We start from the raw sequence: 19,687 nt of genomic DNA, 5'->3' as shown, positions 1-19,687 counted from the left end.
TTGATTTGTCATCAATTTTCCTCCTGCGGTCACGTCCAGGGATGTTGGCGATAGTCCCATGGATCTTAAGTTTCTGAATAATATGAGCAGCTGAAGTTACAGGAACATCAAACTGCTTAGAGATGGTCTTATAACATTTACTTTTAACATGCTTGTCAATCATTTTCTTTCTAATCTCCTGAGACAACTCTTTCCTTTGCTTCCTCTGGGCCATGTTTAGTGTGGTACACACCATGTCACCAAACAGCACAGTCAGTATCTGTAGACCTATATACAGTCTCACTGACACACCTTGAATTAACATGTCCCTTTTGTCACATTATTTTCAGGGGTACCATCATTTCTGTCCAGGCCTGTTTCATGAGTTTTATGTTTTAAAAAATTCTGTGGGAGCAGAAAAGCAATATCTGACTTTCAGGTCTTCATTTTATAGATTTTTAATTGATTATTACTTTAGCCAGATTAAAGTTATTTCTGTGACCATTGTTTGTCTTTCTTTCATTAAACGAGGGGTACCAACAATTTTGACCACGTGTGTATGTAGAGGACCAGTGTGTGTGTGTGTGTGTGTGTGTGTGTGTGTGTGTGTGTGTGTGTGTGTTATTATACAGAAGGGCAGTAAGTGTGGAGGAATCTTATACAGAGGAGCAGTGTGTGTAAGAGGATAAATATATAGAGGAGCAGTGTGTGTAAGGGTGATATTATACAGAGGAGCAGTGTGTGTGTGTGTGTGTGTGTGTGTGTGTGTGTGTGTGTGTGTGTGGGGGGGGGGTATTATACAGAGGAGCAGTGTGTGTGTGTGGGGATATTATACAGAGGAGTAGTGTGTGCGTGTGTGTGTGTGTGTGGGGATATTATACAGAGGAGCAGTGTGTGTGTGGGGGATATTACATAGAGCAGCAGAGTGTGTGCTTGTGGGGAATATAATACAGAGAAACAGTGTGCGTGTGGGGATATTATACACCAGGCATTGTGTGTAGGTATGCTACAGTATGTTGGGGTGGGATAATATACATGGGGCAGTGTGGGCAAGATATTATTGAGAGGGGTGGTGTAGGGGGTGTACTAATAATTTTCTGAGGGAAATATTTCATTCTTTGGAACGTTTTTTTCCCAAGTATGGCGGTGAGAGCGGGGAAGGTTTGAGCGGTGGACGTGGAGCTGTGGTGGAGCCTGGGCGGAGTCTCAAGGGGGCCCAAAAAAAATGCCAGTATGGGGCCCTGAAATTCCTAGAGGCAGCCCTGCCCACAAACGTAACTAAATGCGTTTTATGTGATATACCAACACTAAGTAGCAAAAATTTGGGGCGTGTAAAGGAAATTATACCTGGTTTTGCAAATAGTTTAAAAATCTAAATCTGAAAACTGATGTGCCCAGAGTCTATACTTTGTTAGAATTTTGTGGTATGTCTCTACCACTTTGCACACGTAGGAGATCTGAAATTCCGCTTACTCTTTTTTGCAAATTGATCTAACAAGAACTCCTTCTTCTACTTGCCATGTAGGGGTCACAGCCAGCACGTGTAAGAAGGGGCTCTGGTCAGATGTGACCAAAATAAAAAAAACAAACAAAAAACGTTTTAGGCTAAATGCTCTTGTTTTTCCTTCTGAATCTCTTATTGTCGTATCCTATGTGTGCTTGCTGTGTGACAGAGTTTTGGTCTTTCCCTTGTCTGTCTTTACCGTATTTTTCGGACTATAAGACGCACTTATTTTCCCCCAAATGTTGGGGGATAGTGGGGGGTGCGTCTTCTGAGGGTACTGCGGTGAAGCGGGTCATCGGCGGCAAGAGCAGGCTGTAGCAGCACCTACCGTGACCACGTGGACCCGCTCATTTAATATGCACGCCCATCATTCCGCCCATCATCTCAGCGCTGAAGCTGGCGCTAACAGGTGGGCGGGGTGATGGTGATGGGTAGGGAATGCGCGCATATTAAAGGTAACATGTCAGCAGAAATTTCGCAATAAACCTAAAAGATTCCCCTTCTGCAGCTCCTGGGCTGCATTCTAGAAAGGCTCCTGTTGCTATTGTGCCCCCTTTGAGACCTAAATAAATACTTTATAAAGTCTTTACCTTTTTGTATGCAAATGTTATTTTATGGTCACGGGGGCGGGCTGTCTTGCGTCCGTTATTCGCCTCCTGCCGCTTTACGCCGTCCCCCATTGCTCATTTCCATACCATGAGGACGCCGCCTAGTGCTCCCGAGTTCTCGCGCATGCCCAGTGTCACTATCGCAGGACAGCACTATGTAAAGCGTGACCACTGGTGAGGTGATTGCACAGGCGCGAGATTATGGGCGGCGCTGTGATTGTGCCCATAATCTCGTGCCCACGCTTTTCCCTCTGCCTCCACCATTATGCGCAAGCGCTGGCCATATGAACCCACGTCACCTATTACCGCAGGCGCGGATTATGGGCGGTTACTTGGATGACGCTGCTGATGACAATCACAGCGCCGCCCATAATCTCGCGCCTGCTGTAATAGGAGACGTGGGTTCATATGGCCAGCTCTTGCGCATAATGGTGGTGGCAGAGGGAAAAGCGCGGGCAGGAGATTTTGGGCACAGTCACAGCGCCGCCCAAAATCTCGCACCTGCGCAATCACCTCCCCAGCGGTAACACTTTACACAGTGCTGTCCTGCGATAGTGCCACTGGGCATGCGCGAGACCTCGGAAGAACAGGCGTCCTCATGGTATGGAAATGAGCAATGGGGAACGGCGTAAAGCAGCAGGAGGCGAATAACGGAAGCAAGACAGCCCGCCCCTGTGTACATAAAAAAACATTTGCATACAAAAAGGGAAGACTTTATAAAGTATTTATTTAGGTCTCAAAGGGGGCACAATAGCAACAGGAACCTTTCTACAATGCAGCCCAGGAGCTGCAGAAGGGGAATCTTTTAGGTTTACTGCGAAATTTCTGATGACAGGTTCCCTTTAACGGGTCACAGCTGTTTTGGCAGGAAGGGGCAGTTTATTGGGTAGGTAGTTATACAGTTAAGCGTAAATCATGCAGACTCTTGATGCACTACTCAAGTTCATGTAGTATTCCTGCCAGATTAACACTAAAACGTATATGAAGCAGCTTTATTAAACAGACGACATTCTTACAATAAAGCAGTGAATGTTTGACAACCATTACTAACCTACTAAACTACAGCTAGTTTGTTTGACTTCTTACAAAATGGTACAAAATGTTCCCAGACTACAAAAGCCCCTGCTTCAAGGCATCTGGTATATTCATGGTCTTCAGCAGTGAAAAATATCTTTATGTGGCACATACAATCAAGCAATATTAACAACAAAAACAAGATCTGCAGGGCAACACATACAATCCACTACATTACTACAAATGCACACTGATCTAAGCCAACCAATTCAATAATTACGCCGCTATTGAAAAGGCATTAGACTTGTTTTTGCTTTCATCTTCCCCCATTATGTGTATAATGGGTTATAAATCAAGTATCCATCTTTGTATGATGCGGGGGAAGGAAGAAGAGAAAAAGAAGGAAAAAAAAAAAAACCTTGTAAAGGGTCGGAGATTACTGGAAATATAAAGGGAAGCTAAAAGGGAACTCCACAGAGGTGCCCAACCGGGTTATTTGATTAGCGGCTCAGTGTTACAAAGGGCAGTATGAAATGTTCAGATGCTGAAATAAGAATTTACATTTATAAAGCATCTTACATTTGTCCAGCTTCTTTACAGTGGTAAAAAAAAAAAAAAAAACAGAGGCAGTATTAAGAATCCTTAGTCTTCAAGAAAATCAGTCACAGGCACCTGCATCCAGTCCAACATAAAAGGACAGGGTTACTTTATGGAGGACTACATGGCAGGAAATAGAAGCCGCCGGCCTCATATTTCTTATAGTGTCTAGCCTTCTACATCCATCTTACGTCTGTATTGTTAGAGGAGAGCATCCCTAACTCTGCCCATGAAAAGGAAATAATGAGACGTCTGGCACATTAAAGGGACATCGCTCTTAGAGATACTGAAGCGTGTAGTCCCAAATCAAGTCTACAGACTCACGCCTGGGTCAGGATGCCTTACATCTCCAAATATGTAGTAAAATATCAGCATAACTACATTAGCGGATTGATAGTCTGCTACGATCTTCCAAAAGGCAAGATGACAGACAGGTAGCCATTGTAAGGATGCGATCTTCTATGTCGCAAAGTAAAACTTCACTTTCACGCACCGAACAATTTCTTTTTATGACTATCTCTCGCATGCCTGCACATCACATTATAAAGGAGATTTAGTGAATGAATTGACATTTACAAGTCAGTTCCATCGTTAACTAAACCTACAAGTTTAGCAAAGACTGCACAGGTATTGCTTTTTAAAAAGGTAAAGTATTGTGTATTCAATTTTAGCTGAATTAAAAGGAGTTATCTAGTACTTTCCAAACTTTGCGACAACATGGGGATCTTTATAAAATGAGAAATAAATGTTACATATCACCTGAATCATCCAGTGTTTGGCTTCAGTGTTTGGCTGCAGCGGTGCGGTGACTGAACAAGGAGTGAGAGCGGTGCGGAATTTGAGTGGTAATTCATCTTTCGATTAAAACTGCCCCTATGAGCTGGCAAATGTTGAAAAGTACTAGGTCACCCTTTTAAAAGGAAGCTCTTATCAGAAAAGTACCACTTGTTTAAATCAGGTGTTTGTGTTACATGTATCTTTAGAATTTTCAACATCACGATCTTTCATATAAAAAAAAAAAAAAATAATAATTTCAATGTTCACACTGGCCACTGGGGCATTTGAGACTTTAAAGGGAACCTGTCAGCAGAAATTTTGCCCTAAACCTAAAAGTTTCCCCTTCTGCAGCTCCTGGGCTGCATTCTAGCAAGGTTCCTATAGTTATTCTGCCCCCTTTTAGATCAAAATAAATAGTTTATAAAGTGTTTCAGTTTGAAAATCTTGTTAATTCTACCACAGGGGCGGGCTGTCTGTCGTCCGTTACTGTCCCTCCTGCCGCTTTAGGCCGTCCCCCAACGCTCATTTACATACCTCAGGCCACCGCCCAGTGCGCCCGAGGTCTCGCGCATGCGCCGTACCACTGTAGTGGGACTGTGTACAGTGGGACCCGCTGGTGACGTTGCGCATGCACGAGATTATGGGCGGCGCTGTGATTTTGATCAGCAAGCTCCCGCCCATAATCTCGTGCCCGCATTTTCCCCTCTGCCTCCACCGTTCTGCGCATGCCCTGGCCAGATGACCAGATGATTAGTGGTGTCCTCCTCCGCTCCTCCCATCTGTTTCCTGGGTTCCTGGGTGGGTTGGATGGGAAAGAGGTGACGTTGGGTTATCTGACCAGGGCATGCGCAGAACGGTGGAGGCAGAGGGGAAAGCGTGGGCATGAGATTATGGGCGGGACCATGCTGATGAAAATCACAGCGCCGCCCATAATCTCGAGCCTGCGCAATGTCACCAGCGGTCCCACTGTGCACAGTCCCGCTACAGTGGCACGGCGCATGCGCGAGACCTCGGGCGCACTGGGCGGCGTCCTGAGGTATGTAAATCAGCGTTGGGGGACGGCCTAAAGTGGCAGGAGGGACAGTAACAGACAACAGACAGCCCGCCCCTGTGGTAGAATTAACAAGATTTTCAAACTGAAAAGGTACCACTTTATAAACTATTTATTTTGATCTAAAAGGAGGCAGAATAACTATAGTAACCTTGCTAGAATGCAGTCCAGGAGCTGCAGAAGGGAAAACTTTTAGGTTTATGGCAAACTTTCTGCTGACAGGTTCCCTTTAACTTCATTTCATTTCAGAAATAATTTACAGAGGTTTATTATCAAAGACCGTATTACAGGTAACAAGGCGAAATTCAGCCGATCAGGGGAAACCCCCAAACCAGCAAGAAGCAGTGCCCAGATCCGATTCTAGGGACCCACCAGTTTCAACTGAATTTTCATCCTTGCTTGGACAGTCCGTTCCGATGTATTGCGGTGCGAAAGCCACTGACTTACTGCACTGAAACAGTTAAAATAGTCGCCAGCCTATCAGAGGTCGGTAGCTGATATCAGCACGCAGGTCGCTAGCAAAGGAAGTCACTGCCATATGCAAGCCCGTCCATGGAGCATGGAGTGCCCATATGGAGAAGGAAGACTCTGCTGGATAAATACGATTTTGTTTAATTTAATAGTGAAAGAGTGGTAATATTGGGGACATATGGTGCTCAGGATAGAGCACATCACAGGAAGGGCCCAGGATGAGGGACATTATTAATGGAAGGGCCCAGAATTAGGGACATTACTACAGGAAGGGCCCAGGATAAGGGACATTATTACAGGAAGGGCCCAGGAAGAGGAACATTTTTACAAGAAGGGCCCAGGATGAGGGATATTATTTACAGGAAGGGCCCAGAATTAGGGACATTATTACAGGAAGGGCCCAGGATGAGGGACACAATTACAGGAAGGGCTCAGGATGAGGGACATTACTACAGGAAGGGTCCAGGATGAGGGACATTATTACAAGAAGGGCCCAGGATGAGGATATTATTACTCGATAGGGGACATTATTAATGGAAGGGGCCAGGATAGGTGACAATTACTGTATGGTGGCAATTGGGGGACAAAATTACTGTAGGAGCCAATTAAGGGACAACATTATTACTGCTGTAATATTGTAATATATTTTACTCTTGATGACAGATCCTGGTAATGTGCAGGTCAGCAACATGATTTTTTTTTTTCTTCATCTGGGGAGGTCTGTGTGTTATTTTCTGCAGAATCAAGTCTTTGCAGGAAGAACTGATCGTGGTCTATACTGTGAGACTGTGACCGGGGTTATCTATGACGGCCGGTATGTCTCGCCCCGGTTGTGCTCACTCCATGATAGAAAGTAAATCCACTCCAGGGTTAATGCTGTTTCCCTACAGGCTGAAGGAAGGGTTAAATGGAAACAGGAACGACGGCAGGTGTGCCGGGTGTGGGGGAGTGAACAGAACTCCCTGAGTTCTCTGCTGGAGAGGCACATGTATATTGTTGTGGACTTTTGTTTGGACATTAAAACCGTGTGCTGTGAACCTTAATGCCTGGATCCCGTGTCTTCTGCTGCGCAGCCGACCGTGCTACCTCACAATACCGAATGGAAAAGAAAAGCGAAGATAAAGGACTTAACCTAATGATGTCACTGGTAAGTCACTATATCTGTACACTTACAGGATCTCTGTATATACTATAGAGTATATAATGTGTATGTCACCAGTGATCCCTACATTACCTGTATACTATATACAGAGCTTCTGAATATATAATGTCACCGGTGATCACTGTATTACCTGCACACTATATAAACTGCTCCTAAGTATAATGGCACTGACTAATATTAGTGTTACCATTCACCTTTTGTGCCTCCCCTATTTCCTCATAGACTGTAAGCTTACGAGCAGGGCCCTCACTCCTCTTGGTATCTTAATTTTGTTATTCTGTAATGTCTCATGTTGTCTGTACATGTCCCCTCTGAATTGTATAGTGCTGCGGAATATGTTGGTGCTATAGAAATAAAAATTATTTTATTATTGTGGTTTTTATTATAGATCAGTATTGTAGTATTCGGTCACCATGTGGTGCTAATATACGGTCTGGTCATGGTATGGCAATATGTGTCCCTTGTATGTAGTAGTATTTGGCCATTATTTGGTGGCAATATGTGGTCTAGTCATGCTGTGGCGGTATTTTGCCCTTACATGTGGTATTTGGTCACTATGTGGTGACAATATGGGGTTTAGTCATAGTGTGCTGGTATTTATCCCTTAAATGTGGTATTACTGGGTCACTGTGGGATGGAAATATGTAGTCTGGTCACAGTGTGGCAGAATATTGCACATATTTGGTCTGTGGCTGCTGAGGCCAGAGACTAGGTGCAGCAGACAGTTGAAGTGGTAGGTGGTCGTCCTTTCCAATTTGAGAAGAGTTATGTTCTAAGAAATTTTCAAAACTTATAGAAAATCCCTTTAAGGCTGGTGTCACATTGGCGTATGGCATCCAATGCGAGAGAAGTGGATGCTATATGCTAATGACATATGGCTCAAACTCTGTTGTGAGCGTGAACAGAGTGTCATTTTACAGTGATCAGATTCTCGAGAATAGGATTGCACGTGCGAAGAAAATAGGGAGCTCAATTTCTCCATCTTCCCCATTGTCTGTCTTGCCTTCTATCGGACTGCACTCCAATGACATCTGATATTTCACACGCACCCACTTGTATTGGTGTGTGTAATCCGAGACACGTTGCCAATCTTAGCATTCAGCAATTTTTCTGTTTATCACAATCGCTGATTAGCACTGCCCCACAGCAACACATTGCAGTAAGTACTATCCAATAAAACATCGGACAGCACTCATCCGTGTTATATGGTGGTGTGACTTAAGGCCACTTTACACACACAGATAAATCTTTGGCAGATCTGTGGTTGCAGTGAAATCATGGACATATTGTTCCATTTGTACACAGCCACAAACCTGCCACTGATTGTCCACAATTTCACTGCAACCACAGATCTGCCAAAGATTTATCTCTGTGTGTAAAGTGGCCTTTAGCCCTAATACTATTCACCATACTAAGAAATCACTGACAATGTTACTGGTACAATGTGGACCTGAAAGGAGGCAACGAGACTGTACATAAAAGCATAGGTGGGGTAAGAAGAGTAAAGCATATTAAAAATGTTAATTTTTTTGTTCAAGAATAAATGTGGATTGTGGTACAAGAAAAAAAAAAACCTTTCAGAGCAAAAAAAATATAAGACCCTGTCTTATTCTTGGGGAAACAGTAGTTATATCACCTCTGTTACAACAATATAAATGTGAATATTATATATTATACATTTGCAAAATAACCCCTATTCTCAAAATCTCTATAGATCATCACATATTTAAGTATATACCATAAAAAAATATAAAAAGGGTAAAAATGATGAATAATTGTAGAAATAAAGTCAAAAAAGAAGGTTTTAGCGGTCAATCATAAAGAAGCAACACTCAGTAGAACATGCGTAGAGATTGGAGGAGTATGAGAAGAGGAGAGCTGATAGATGGGTTTGTAACACCGTTAAACTGAAGCTATACTGCCCCTCTCTCCACAAGGACCACCAGATGAGAGCTCAAACGTGCAGTGATCACTTATGTTTGATGTGCTCAGGGCAATTTGTAATCATTCTGTAGTGACATCAGGCTGTCGATCCTTACATGTCACAGTCTGTCTTTACATGTCACATAGTAGTATCCTGTTTTGAGTTATTGTGGGGCATGCTTTTCTTCTTCCTCCTGAGTGTTGCTGCCTGCTTATACAGGGGAAAGTACACCCCTCCACCACCCAAAGAAAGCGGTCTGATACTGTTCCTTTAGTTCAATTGGGCATTAACTCGTTATCTGGCAAATACTTTGAAATAATAATAACTTAAAAAAAAAAAAAAATACAAAACATTTTAGTCTACTTTTATCCTTAATAAACATTGTGAGTCAAGTTCAACATGAACACTTTGGTGAGAGGTCATCTTTAAGTAGATTTAATAATATAGGCAATTAAGTAATCAGCATTTTTTACATTATGTGGCTATTTATTTTTTACTTCAAAAAGGTTGCCTGGAGGCGGCCATACTGGAAGAGACACGCATATACTGTAAACACAATACAAAGTGTATGCACTAAAAAGGCCCTCATTACTATTACAGTGTCTGGGATGTGGTAGAATACAGTCCCATGGACTAGATGCGAGGAGCTTCTTACAGAGCTTATCTGTGGGTATAGTGTTACTGCCGTATCAAAATGCCGCTAGCAATACAACACACCTGTCATTAACTCACCCACCCGCTAATACTCAAATCACTTTCTTCAACCTGTGTCACGATATACCATGAGACTGAAAAGTTAAGCGGGCTTTACACGCTACGATATTGCTAGCAATTGCAAGCGATATCATAAGCAAAAGCACCCGCCCACGTCGTGCATGCGATTTCATGTGATCGCTGCCGCAGCGAACATTAATCGCTACAGCAGCGTCACACGCACTTACCTGGTCGGCGGCGTCGATGTGACTGCCGAACAATCCCTCCCTCAAGGGGGGGGGATGTTCGGCATCACAGCGACGTTACAGCGACATCACTAATCGGCCGTCCAATCAAAGCGGAGGGGCGGAGATGATCGGGACATAACATCCTGCCCACCTTCTTCCTTCCGCATTGCGGCCGGCGGCAGGTAAGGAGACGTTCCTCGCTCTGCGGTGTCACACATAGCGATGTGTGCTGCCGCAGGAATGACGAACAACATCGATAATCAACCATTACCGATTTTTGGTTTTGGGACGACCTCTCCATAGTGAACGATTTTCACCATTTTTGAGGTCGCTTAAGGTAACTGGTAAGTGTTACACGCTGCGATATCGTTAATGACGCTGGATGTGCGTCACTAACGACGTGACCCTGACGATAAAACATTAACGATATCGTAGCGTGTTTTCATGCAAAAATTATACAAGATTTCAGAATATAGAAAAATATTCAATCATAAATGACAGATGATAACTTGCTGATCATTGAGGGGTCCGACCAATGAGAACTCCCTTAGCAGTTATTTTACTATGATGAAAATAAACCTTTAGTTCTATATTATAATAACAAAGTGTAAAAACATTTGGTTGACTGTAAAGAGAAAAAAAAAACAAACAAAAAACAAAAGTTGGAAAAAAAAAAAAAGATTAAAGTTTCACTTAGAAAATAAAAAAAAAAAAAAAAAAAAAAAAAAGGCTTACCGGTAGATACACCTTCTCCAGATTACAGTCTTTCTCCAATAATTCATAAATGTGCTTTGTTATAATCTGCCAATAGAAGTGAAGACAAGAAAAGTCAAACATTATGAGATATAAAAGAAATCATGTCACCATGGCTATACACATTATACCATAGTTTTGAAGACACAGGTCAAGCTTTGCAGTCAAATATTCACGGGTACATGGGAGGAGTCGGCCTTTCCCATCCTACAGATTATGGTTCCCAAGAAGAATAGTGGCATGTAGGCATATCCAATGGAACTGAACACATACAAGTGGACGGCACTCACCACACATCAATACAATCTTCTTTATGGGAGAATGATCATATAAAATCGTCCATCAGAGGGGGCGTGTCCTGGCTATGGAGGAGTGAGGACGTGTTTGTCTCAGCTCCTGCCACCGGACTACATTACTGACAATTAAACCAGCCCAAGAGCCTGGAAGAAAAGAATATGCAGCAGAGGAGAAGGGAGAGCTCCCAGGGGCCCAGCAGCAGAGCGTCACGGACAGAGGAGAAGGGAATCAGAGGCTTCCTTACCAGGCCGAAGCAGAGGACAGCACTGCAGACATCTCCCAAGATGGAGAGGCAGGGGAAGCCCCAGCAGCAGCAGAGACAGAGGGAGGAAACCACCCAGGATGCGGAGGAGAGGAAGCTTATAACCCCAGACAGCCAGCGTGCAAGGTCTCAGGAACAGGGGATCCCTGGAGCAGGGCGCATGGGTACAACCCCCACCATTGCCGATTGCAGACCTGCAGTGGGGAGGCCTCAGGAGGGGGGAGAGGTGTCCTTACCCCTGTCACAGAAGGAGGACAATAATAAATCTCAAGCAGAGGCTGTTAATGCTGCAAATGGGGAACAGGGCCCTGCTAGTGGAAATCTCCTATCTTCAGTGAGACACAGCCTGAGTCAAAGTGTGTATGATATGGAAATGCAAGCAGAGTTAGAGCCTGCCACAAGTACAATAAGATCACATGAACCAGGAGTGCTGACAGAACTTAATGAAATACGGGCACACATCTCTTCTATGGCCACCAGAGAAGATATGGAGACATATATAGCAAGGCTGGAACAGGCATACCGCACAGAGCTGTCAGCCCTGAGGGGGGAGGTGGAAAGAGTGGACACTCAGAACCAAATACAGGCAGCTAACATACAGAATATAGAAGACACCACTCAGGCACAAGGGGCCATTTTGGATCAACACTCCCGCCAAATACAATATATGGTGGAAGCTATGGACGATGCTGAAAACAGGGGCCAGAGAAACAATTTAAGGGTCCGGGGTTTACCAGAGTCTGTTGAACCTAAGGATCTCCAGAGAACCCTCCAAGTGATGTTTAATGAGATCCTGGGTGAACCATCAAGCCAACCCCTGGAGCTAGACAGCGTGCATAGAGCGCTTGGCCCTAGACCTACACAGGGTGACAGACCTCGAGATGTGATTTGCAGGGTCCACCGTTATGTCCTTAAAGAGGCCATCCTGTTTAAGCTGCGCAGTGGAGTTTCACAAGCATACGAGGGTATAAGTTTCAATACAGCTGGGGATTTCCCTTCCGCCTGCAGATCCGACACGCGAGAAGAATGCATGTTCTTAGGAACCCAACTGATATACCATTGTTTGCTGCAGCCCTGGATATTCCGTTGGTGCCTATAGAGGAATGGCCAGTGTTTCCAATGGGGGGAGGGGGTGCAGCCCCAGATGGTGATCGGATGCGTGGCCCTCGAAGAGAAAGAAGAGGAAGACCAATCTGATGTTTAAGGAGTTATTGGTTTATAAACAAAAATTCATTGGGTTGTTTCTCAATAGATTGTACTTCCCAGTTTTGCCATATTTTTTTTTGCCAGGGGGATTAAGTCTTTCTGATTATGAGGGAGGGTGGTTCCCTCCCGCCTTCCTGGAAGGGGGGGCGGGGTGGCACCCCTTGACTGTGTATAACACAATATTCTCTCTAGACCTTTATTATATAGCGTTCTGGCTGACAAACTAAGTTGAATAATTGCTTATTGTTAGTCCGGGGCAGGGGGCTCCTTTGTAGAAAGTTCCTTCCCTGATTGGGATAACACGCCATAAAGGAGTGGCGTAGTCTCAACATCCCTAGGTTAGACAGTTTTGTATTCTCTTATACCTATACAGTTACTTTTAGTTTTTTTAGACCCGACGTTAGGGTCTTCTTGTGACCTTGCAGGCGGGAGGCACTCTGACCTCCTTGCCTGTGGTTTCTACTGCTTTGTTGGTAGTTTCTTTTGTATTGTCGACCCTCTTACCGCTTTTCTTTTATTTCCTCTTCTCTTTCCCTGCTCTTCCTATCCTACTTGCCTACACATCTCTCTCTAAAGAAAAAACAAAAAAAACAGCACTGAATGTGCACTACAGTACTGAAAATTCCAACTATAACTTATTATAAATTTGAGATTTTTGGCAAAAAAATTGCAATTTCTTGAGCCACCCCGCCACTCCACGGTAAATCTCATTGGGGCAGTCCTAACACTAAAATATTTTTATAAAATGTGCCAAACGGCCTCACATATGAAATAGTAGAACTGCTCTTAGCAGCACTCACCTGGTCTATTTCAATCGTGTACCCATGACTGAATCATGGCTGTGGGCGGGACAGGTCCAAGCAAATGCTGCATGAAGTATTTTCTCTCTCTCCCTAATCCCCGAACCTATCCCTAGAGTCCCCACCGTTCCTCCGCATTGGAATGACTCAGATTAATTGGGGTTCACTAAACGTGAGGGGACTTAATGTCCCGCAAAAACGCTCCCAGATATTTTTTGACATGCACAAAAAAAAAAAAGAGTCCATATACTATTGATCCAAGAAACACATTTTAAAACGGGCCACCTCCCCATCTTTAGAGACAGATATTACACTAACTGGGTCCACAGTTCCAACCCAGAGTCAAAATCCAAAGGAGTGTCCATAGGCATCCATAAGTCCCTGGTATACACAGTTCTAGATACACGGGTGGACATGGAGGGAAGATTAATATTCCTGAAAATTAATGTTAACTCATCCATTTCTACCATTATCAATTGGTATCTACCGAATAGAGACCCGGCGACGACCTGCTCCTCTCTCCTGCCATCACTGGATGAATTCGCAAAAGGGACCGTGATCGTGGGCGTTGATTTAAACTTCACTTTGGACCAAAAGGTAGACACAACATCGGGACATAACTTTCTCTCAATAAGGAAACTAACGAAGGTTAAACGTTGTATACAGGAACTCAGATTAGTGAATGCATGGAGAATACTACACCCAGTAGACCGTGACTACACATATTTTTCCCCGGCTCACTCTTCATACAGCCGCATAGACCTATTCCTTGTAAGTCAGAAGGCCCTGACATGGCAGATACAGGCCTCTATAGGCAGTATCTCTTGGTCAGATCATGCCCCCATATTTTTGAGCCTCACTATCCCGCACGGGCCTGGGAGGCCGTGGTCTTGGCGGTTGAATGATAGTCTTCTGAGGGACCAGGGATGCTTGAAAGTCCTGCAGAACACAATAGATGAATTCTTGGAGATACACTCAGGAGACACTACTACCCTACCTGTTCAATGGGAGACACTCAAGTGTGTGTTGAGAGGGATTCTGATCAAACATGGGGCTAGGATTAAGAGGGAGAGAGCCCAAACCATTCTGTATCTACTTCAGAATATTTCAGACCTAGAGAAGATTCATAAGCAGACATTATCCCCGGTGACACTGACAGAGCTAGTTAAAAACAGAGGAGCTTAAATCCATTCTGGACCGACAATACAAGCGCCACAGGAATAGACTAAAAAGATTTATGTATGAATATGCGGACAAATGTGGCAGACCACTAGCTAGGTTATTACATCCGAGGGGGGACCCCAGTCACATCCCTAAGATCAAAAAATCGGACGGCCTTTTGACTCAGAACCCAATCCACAAAGCGGAGCAGTTTCAAAAATATTATAGTGACCTTTACGACATAATGGGCAAATTTGGGGATATGCCACAAGAAGCTTTGGAGACTAAAATAAATGATTACATACTTAAAACAGCCCTGCCGACTATACCCAATACTGAGGTTGAAAACCTAGAAGCAGACTTTACAGAGACAGAAGTGGCATCTATTATCATTGATTCGCCCTCAGGCAAAAGCCCAGGTCCGGACGGGTTTACCCCTAAGTTCCATAAAATTTTTCAGAGATTCAGTTATCCCCGTTCATTACCAAAGTATTTAATTCCATATCTGAAAACTCCCTGTAGGTAGCACAGTCTCTTGAAGCACACATCTGTTATCCCCAAACCGGGAAAGGACCACTTGCTGGTTACAAATTACAGACCCATCTCACTGATTAATTTAGATTTGAAATTTTTCTCTAAAGCACTTGCCAACAGACTTGCCCCGTCCCTGCCTGGGATAATACATACGGAACAGGTGGGATTTGTAAAAGGCCGGGTGGCATGGGACAACACCAACAAATTGTTCCTCTTGATGGCTCGGTCGAAGGCTCAGCCTCTCCCCATGTGTTTACTTTCAGTGGACGCGGAGAAGGCCTTCGACCGGGTCAGTTGGAGCTTTATGATGGCAGCCTTGAGACAGGTGGGTTTGGGTCAGAAGTTTTTGGGTAGAATTGCGTCCCTGTATACGAGACCCTCAGCAAAAGTCAGGACAAATGGGTTTCTATCATCATCCTTTCTGGTCCACAATGGAACGAGACAGGGATGTCCACTGTCGCCCCTGTTATACGTCATAGTCATGGAGCACATTGCGGTCGCCTTGAGAAACAACACAAGCATCCACGGGATAGAGGCGGGTGGGGAGAACCGTAAGCTGGCTCTATTCGCGGATGACCTTCTCATGTTCATTTCCCAACCACACATATCATTCTCGTCCTTGCTCAAGGAGTTCGAAGAGTTTGGCAACTTAAGCAACTTCAAATTACAATTTTCCAAATCAGAGGCCATGAACGTGACTTTATCGGCAGAAGACCTTGCGAGAGTATCACAAAACTTACCTTTTAAGTGGCAACCGTCAGTTTTAAAATATCTAAGAGTTAAAATACCTAGAGATCCAGCAAAAATTGTACATCACAATTTTTTCCCCTTATTAGAAAGGACAATCAGGGACTTAAAGAAATATGACAAAAAGAGATTGACGTGGTTTGGGCGTATAAACGCTATAAAAATGGATGTGTTACCGAGGTTCCTGTTCTTGTTTCAGACAATACCCATACAGCTACCGCTAAGTTACTTCTCCAAGATCCGGACGGCCTTGTCTGGGTTTGTCTGGGGAACAGGAGACCCCGAACAGGAATTAAAACTCTGACCAGACACAAAAGTGACGGGGTCGCGGGGCTCCCAAATTTTCAGTTATATTACAAGGCAGCTATCCTAACGAGATTACTGGACTGGCATTTTCATAGGAATTCGAAACAATGGGTGGTGATTGAACAGGATATGCTGGGAACTCCATTACATTTACTCCCATGGTTAGAGAAAGAAAGTAGGATCCAGATAGCGAAGGGAATGGAGTTCACGCGGACAGCGATGGGGATGTGGGATGGAGAGATAAAAAAGGGATCTCTGTCTCAGGAGCAGGGCCCACTTACCCCCGTATTCGGTAATAAGAAGTTCCCCCCAGGACTCCACTCCCATAGATTCGGGGGATTTACCCGGGCGGATGATACTCGTTTTGGTCACGTACTCCAGGGACACACCCTACCAACTTTATACTTCCATGCAGGCCACAGGGAGAGAGATTTCCTGGATGGAATATATGCAGTTGAAATCTTTCCTCTCGTACCAGGACAGGGAGAGAAGGATGAGGACACCCCCCACTCTTTTTGAGAAAGTATTTTTACAGGGGTCATCACCTGGACATGGCATCTCGCTCATTTATAAAATGCTGAACCAGAGAAATAGGGTGGATAAACTTCACTTTGTCTGTAGGTGGGGAGAGGAACTGGGAGAGGATATTCCAGAGGACGATTGGAGCAGAGCGTACCTGTGGACCCACAAGCTTTCCTTGGCGTGCGCCACTCAAGAGAAAAGTTATAAAATTCTCACAAGGTGGTACCATTACCCGACTAAATTACATGCTATATTTCCCTCTGTGTCTGATGTGTGCTGGAGGTGTGGCACAGACACAGGTACAATGCTACACATATGGTGGAGCTGTACTAAGCTGCAACCCTTTTGGGACTCAGTGTTCTACCTGTACAAAAAGATGAGCGGAGGTGAAATAGAAAAGTCTCCCCAGGTTGCCCTTCTTTCTATGCTCCCAGGAGCTATTAAAACACAAAAAAGGGACATGTTGCAATTTTGCCTGGCAGCTGCCCGTATGATTATCCCACGATTTTGGAAACAGACTAGATGCCCTACAGTGCTGGATTGGTTGGAGGAGATGACAAACCTCCAGAGAATGGATGAGCTGACAGCAGAACTAAATGAGAGCACAGAAAAATTTACTACAGTTTGGGGACCATGGATTATGTTCATTGAGTCCCCAGAGTTTGTGGAGAGTTTGGCGAGCTTTTTGAACTGAGAAACGGTGGGGAGTCTCAATTCTCCTCCCCCCCCTTTTTTTTTTTCTTTTCTTTTCTTGCTCTCCCCCGTCTCCCCCCTTCTCTCTAATTTCCTCTTCTTTATGCTTGTATCTTTCCTCTTCTTTCTTTCTTTTTTGAGCATTAATCTGCATTTTTCTAGTTTCATTTTTTATATGAAAAGATTTATTAATAATTCAAAACACAATAGAGATACAATGAGAATGAGTATATTAGGATACGGGAAGTCAAAAGAAGTGGGAATTCTGACCTATAATTTATCAATGGTTATATGGTAATAGCACAAAGATGATTTGAAGAATTCCAAGAAATTTAGTAATGTAATAATTTCTGGATGTTATCCCGGCATTGAGAAAATGATGTTTATGTATTGTAATTGCACAAATGATATGTTTGTATGTTGACAACAGTTCCATCAATAAAACAGATTTGAAATAAAAACGTCCATCAGTTAGCAGGGAGAGAATGAGTCGCGCTGCAGAAGTGTAATATAGTGCAAAACATCCCTCGTCTATAGCGTATCTTCACCACTCCCTGCAAACTGGTGCACATTTTTGTATGAACTCCCACCAATAAAAAAAAGATTCTATTGATGGGCAATGTGTACCGGCCAATCAGTTCTACCAAGACATGCTCTTTCCATGGATAAGGCACCCTTCAAAATTATGCAATGGTAGCTAAAAAGGAAACAGAAAATTCCCATCACGGCTTTGGATTTATGCTAATTGGCAACATGGGTAGTGCAAAGTACAGTATATGCCTTTGTTGTGAATCGTTTAGGCATAACTATTGGCACCTAAACTGTGCAGTGATTTGTGGTCGATGCACCCTTTTTGTTTGAAGAGAAGCTGCCCGCAGGTTTTTGTTATTTAATATGAGGACAGCATATTATAGAGCATTGCACTGGGCACTGGACACAATTGGTCTACTTCACCCTCGGGCAGCTAATAATATAGTTGCTTCTTACTTTCTTTATAGAAGATGTTTCCTTCGCTGTAGTGCCATTATACAACAGAGACTCATCTCCTGCCCTGGCAAATAGGGCAGAAAGCTATTTCTATGGGCTGCTCTGTAATACATAGAAAATCTCTATGCAAAGAAATGGGTCTTGGGAACAGTGACTGACCATATGTGATCACCAGAACTTAGGCCTCACTCAGGGGTCTGGGGGTTTTTTTTGTGTTTTTTTTTTTTTGTTTGTTTTTTTTTTTTACATGTAGGAGTTCTATCCATTCATTTCACAGATGGAACAAGTATCCATTACAACATATGGAGTGGTTACTATTAGAGATGAGCAAATCGGAGGTTCGGTTTTCGAACTAAACACCAACTAAAAATAACACAGGGCTCGGGGTTTGGCGTTCGAATGCTTTACGCATAAATTTAACTTGCGCAAGCAACGCTGTGCTCAGGTGCCTTCAGTCCTCAGCACTGTACGAGCCACTTGTTATGTTTGAACGGCTCGTACTGGGGGTAACAACAGCGTGACCATATGTAATGTGCACCCCCTCAGAAAAAAAATTTGAAAATGCAAGCCCACCCTTCCCCGAAAGTGATTTCCTTACAGCTGGTTGTATGTGGGCGGAGACTCAAACTGCCAATCAGTGTTTCTGAACCTCCTTGTACAAGGTTCGGTCACGTAGATGTTTGGTTCGTTTACTGAGAGCGAACCGAACCTCCACAGGTTCGCTCATCTTTAGTTACCATGTCTGAGGTCTTTTGCAGTGTCCACAAAACAAAAAACCAAAAGACGTCCATTTTTGATCCTTGTAATGGATCAATTTTTTTTGCGGACCATAAGACGCACCCTGGTTTTAGAGGAGGAAAATACAATTTTAAGCAAAAATGTGGTCATGACACACTGTTATGGGGCGAGGATCTGCTGCTGACACTGTTATGAGGGTAATGTCCCCAAATTCTCTACTAAGGTACCCCATTCTTGTAATGATCCTCCTACCTTGTATATTATCCCCATCCTTGTATATATGTCCCCCTGGCCCCCATCACATAAAAACAAACATTTAGGCTATGTGCGCACTCTGCATTTTTTGTTGTGTTTTTTGGGTGCAGTTTTGGTCTCAAAACTGCATGAATTTCCTTCCCCAGCAAAGTCTATGAGATTTAATTTTTGCTGTCCGCACATAGCAGGTTTTTTTTCGCTGCGTCTTTGTGGTGACCACTGCAGCATGTCAATTCTTTTTGCAATTTGTCCCTGCGTTTTGGGAGGGCTGGTATTTGGCCAGATGCTGCTCCCCATATAAAGTCTATTGGGACCAGAATCGGGCACAAAAGGGGTAGGAGTAAGCGCTACATACTCACCGATCACCGGGCAGCTGTCACACTGCTGCCACAGCAGCT

General features: G+C 43.9%; 1 protein-coding gene across 2 annotated transcripts in view; it reads right to left on the bottom strand.

Moving 5' to 3' along the window:
• ARB2A (ARB2 cotranscriptional regulator A) overlaps positions 1-19,687 on the bottom strand; it is a 631,322-nt gene that overhangs the window by 553,960 nt on the left and 57,675 nt on the right. For both annotated transcript variants that reach the window (XM_075325101.1, XM_075325100.1), the window contains one exon: positions 10,764-10,829. In XM_075325101.1, coding sequence (XP_075181216.1) covers positions 10,764-10,829 — 66 coding nt within the window. The remainder of the gene's footprint in view (positions 1-10,763; positions 10,830-19,687) is intronic.

Source organism: Anomaloglossus baeobatrachus, chromosome 1 (assembly GCF_048569485.1).
Source record: "Anomaloglossus baeobatrachus isolate aAnoBae1 chromosome 1, aAnoBae1.hap1, whole genome shotgun sequence".
Taxonomy (NCBI): Eukaryota; Metazoa; Chordata; class Amphibia; order Anura; family Aromobatidae; genus Anomaloglossus; species Anomaloglossus baeobatrachus.
Note: the sequence above shows the minus strand (reverse complement) of the source record. Positions and strands in the feature narration are given on the sequence as shown.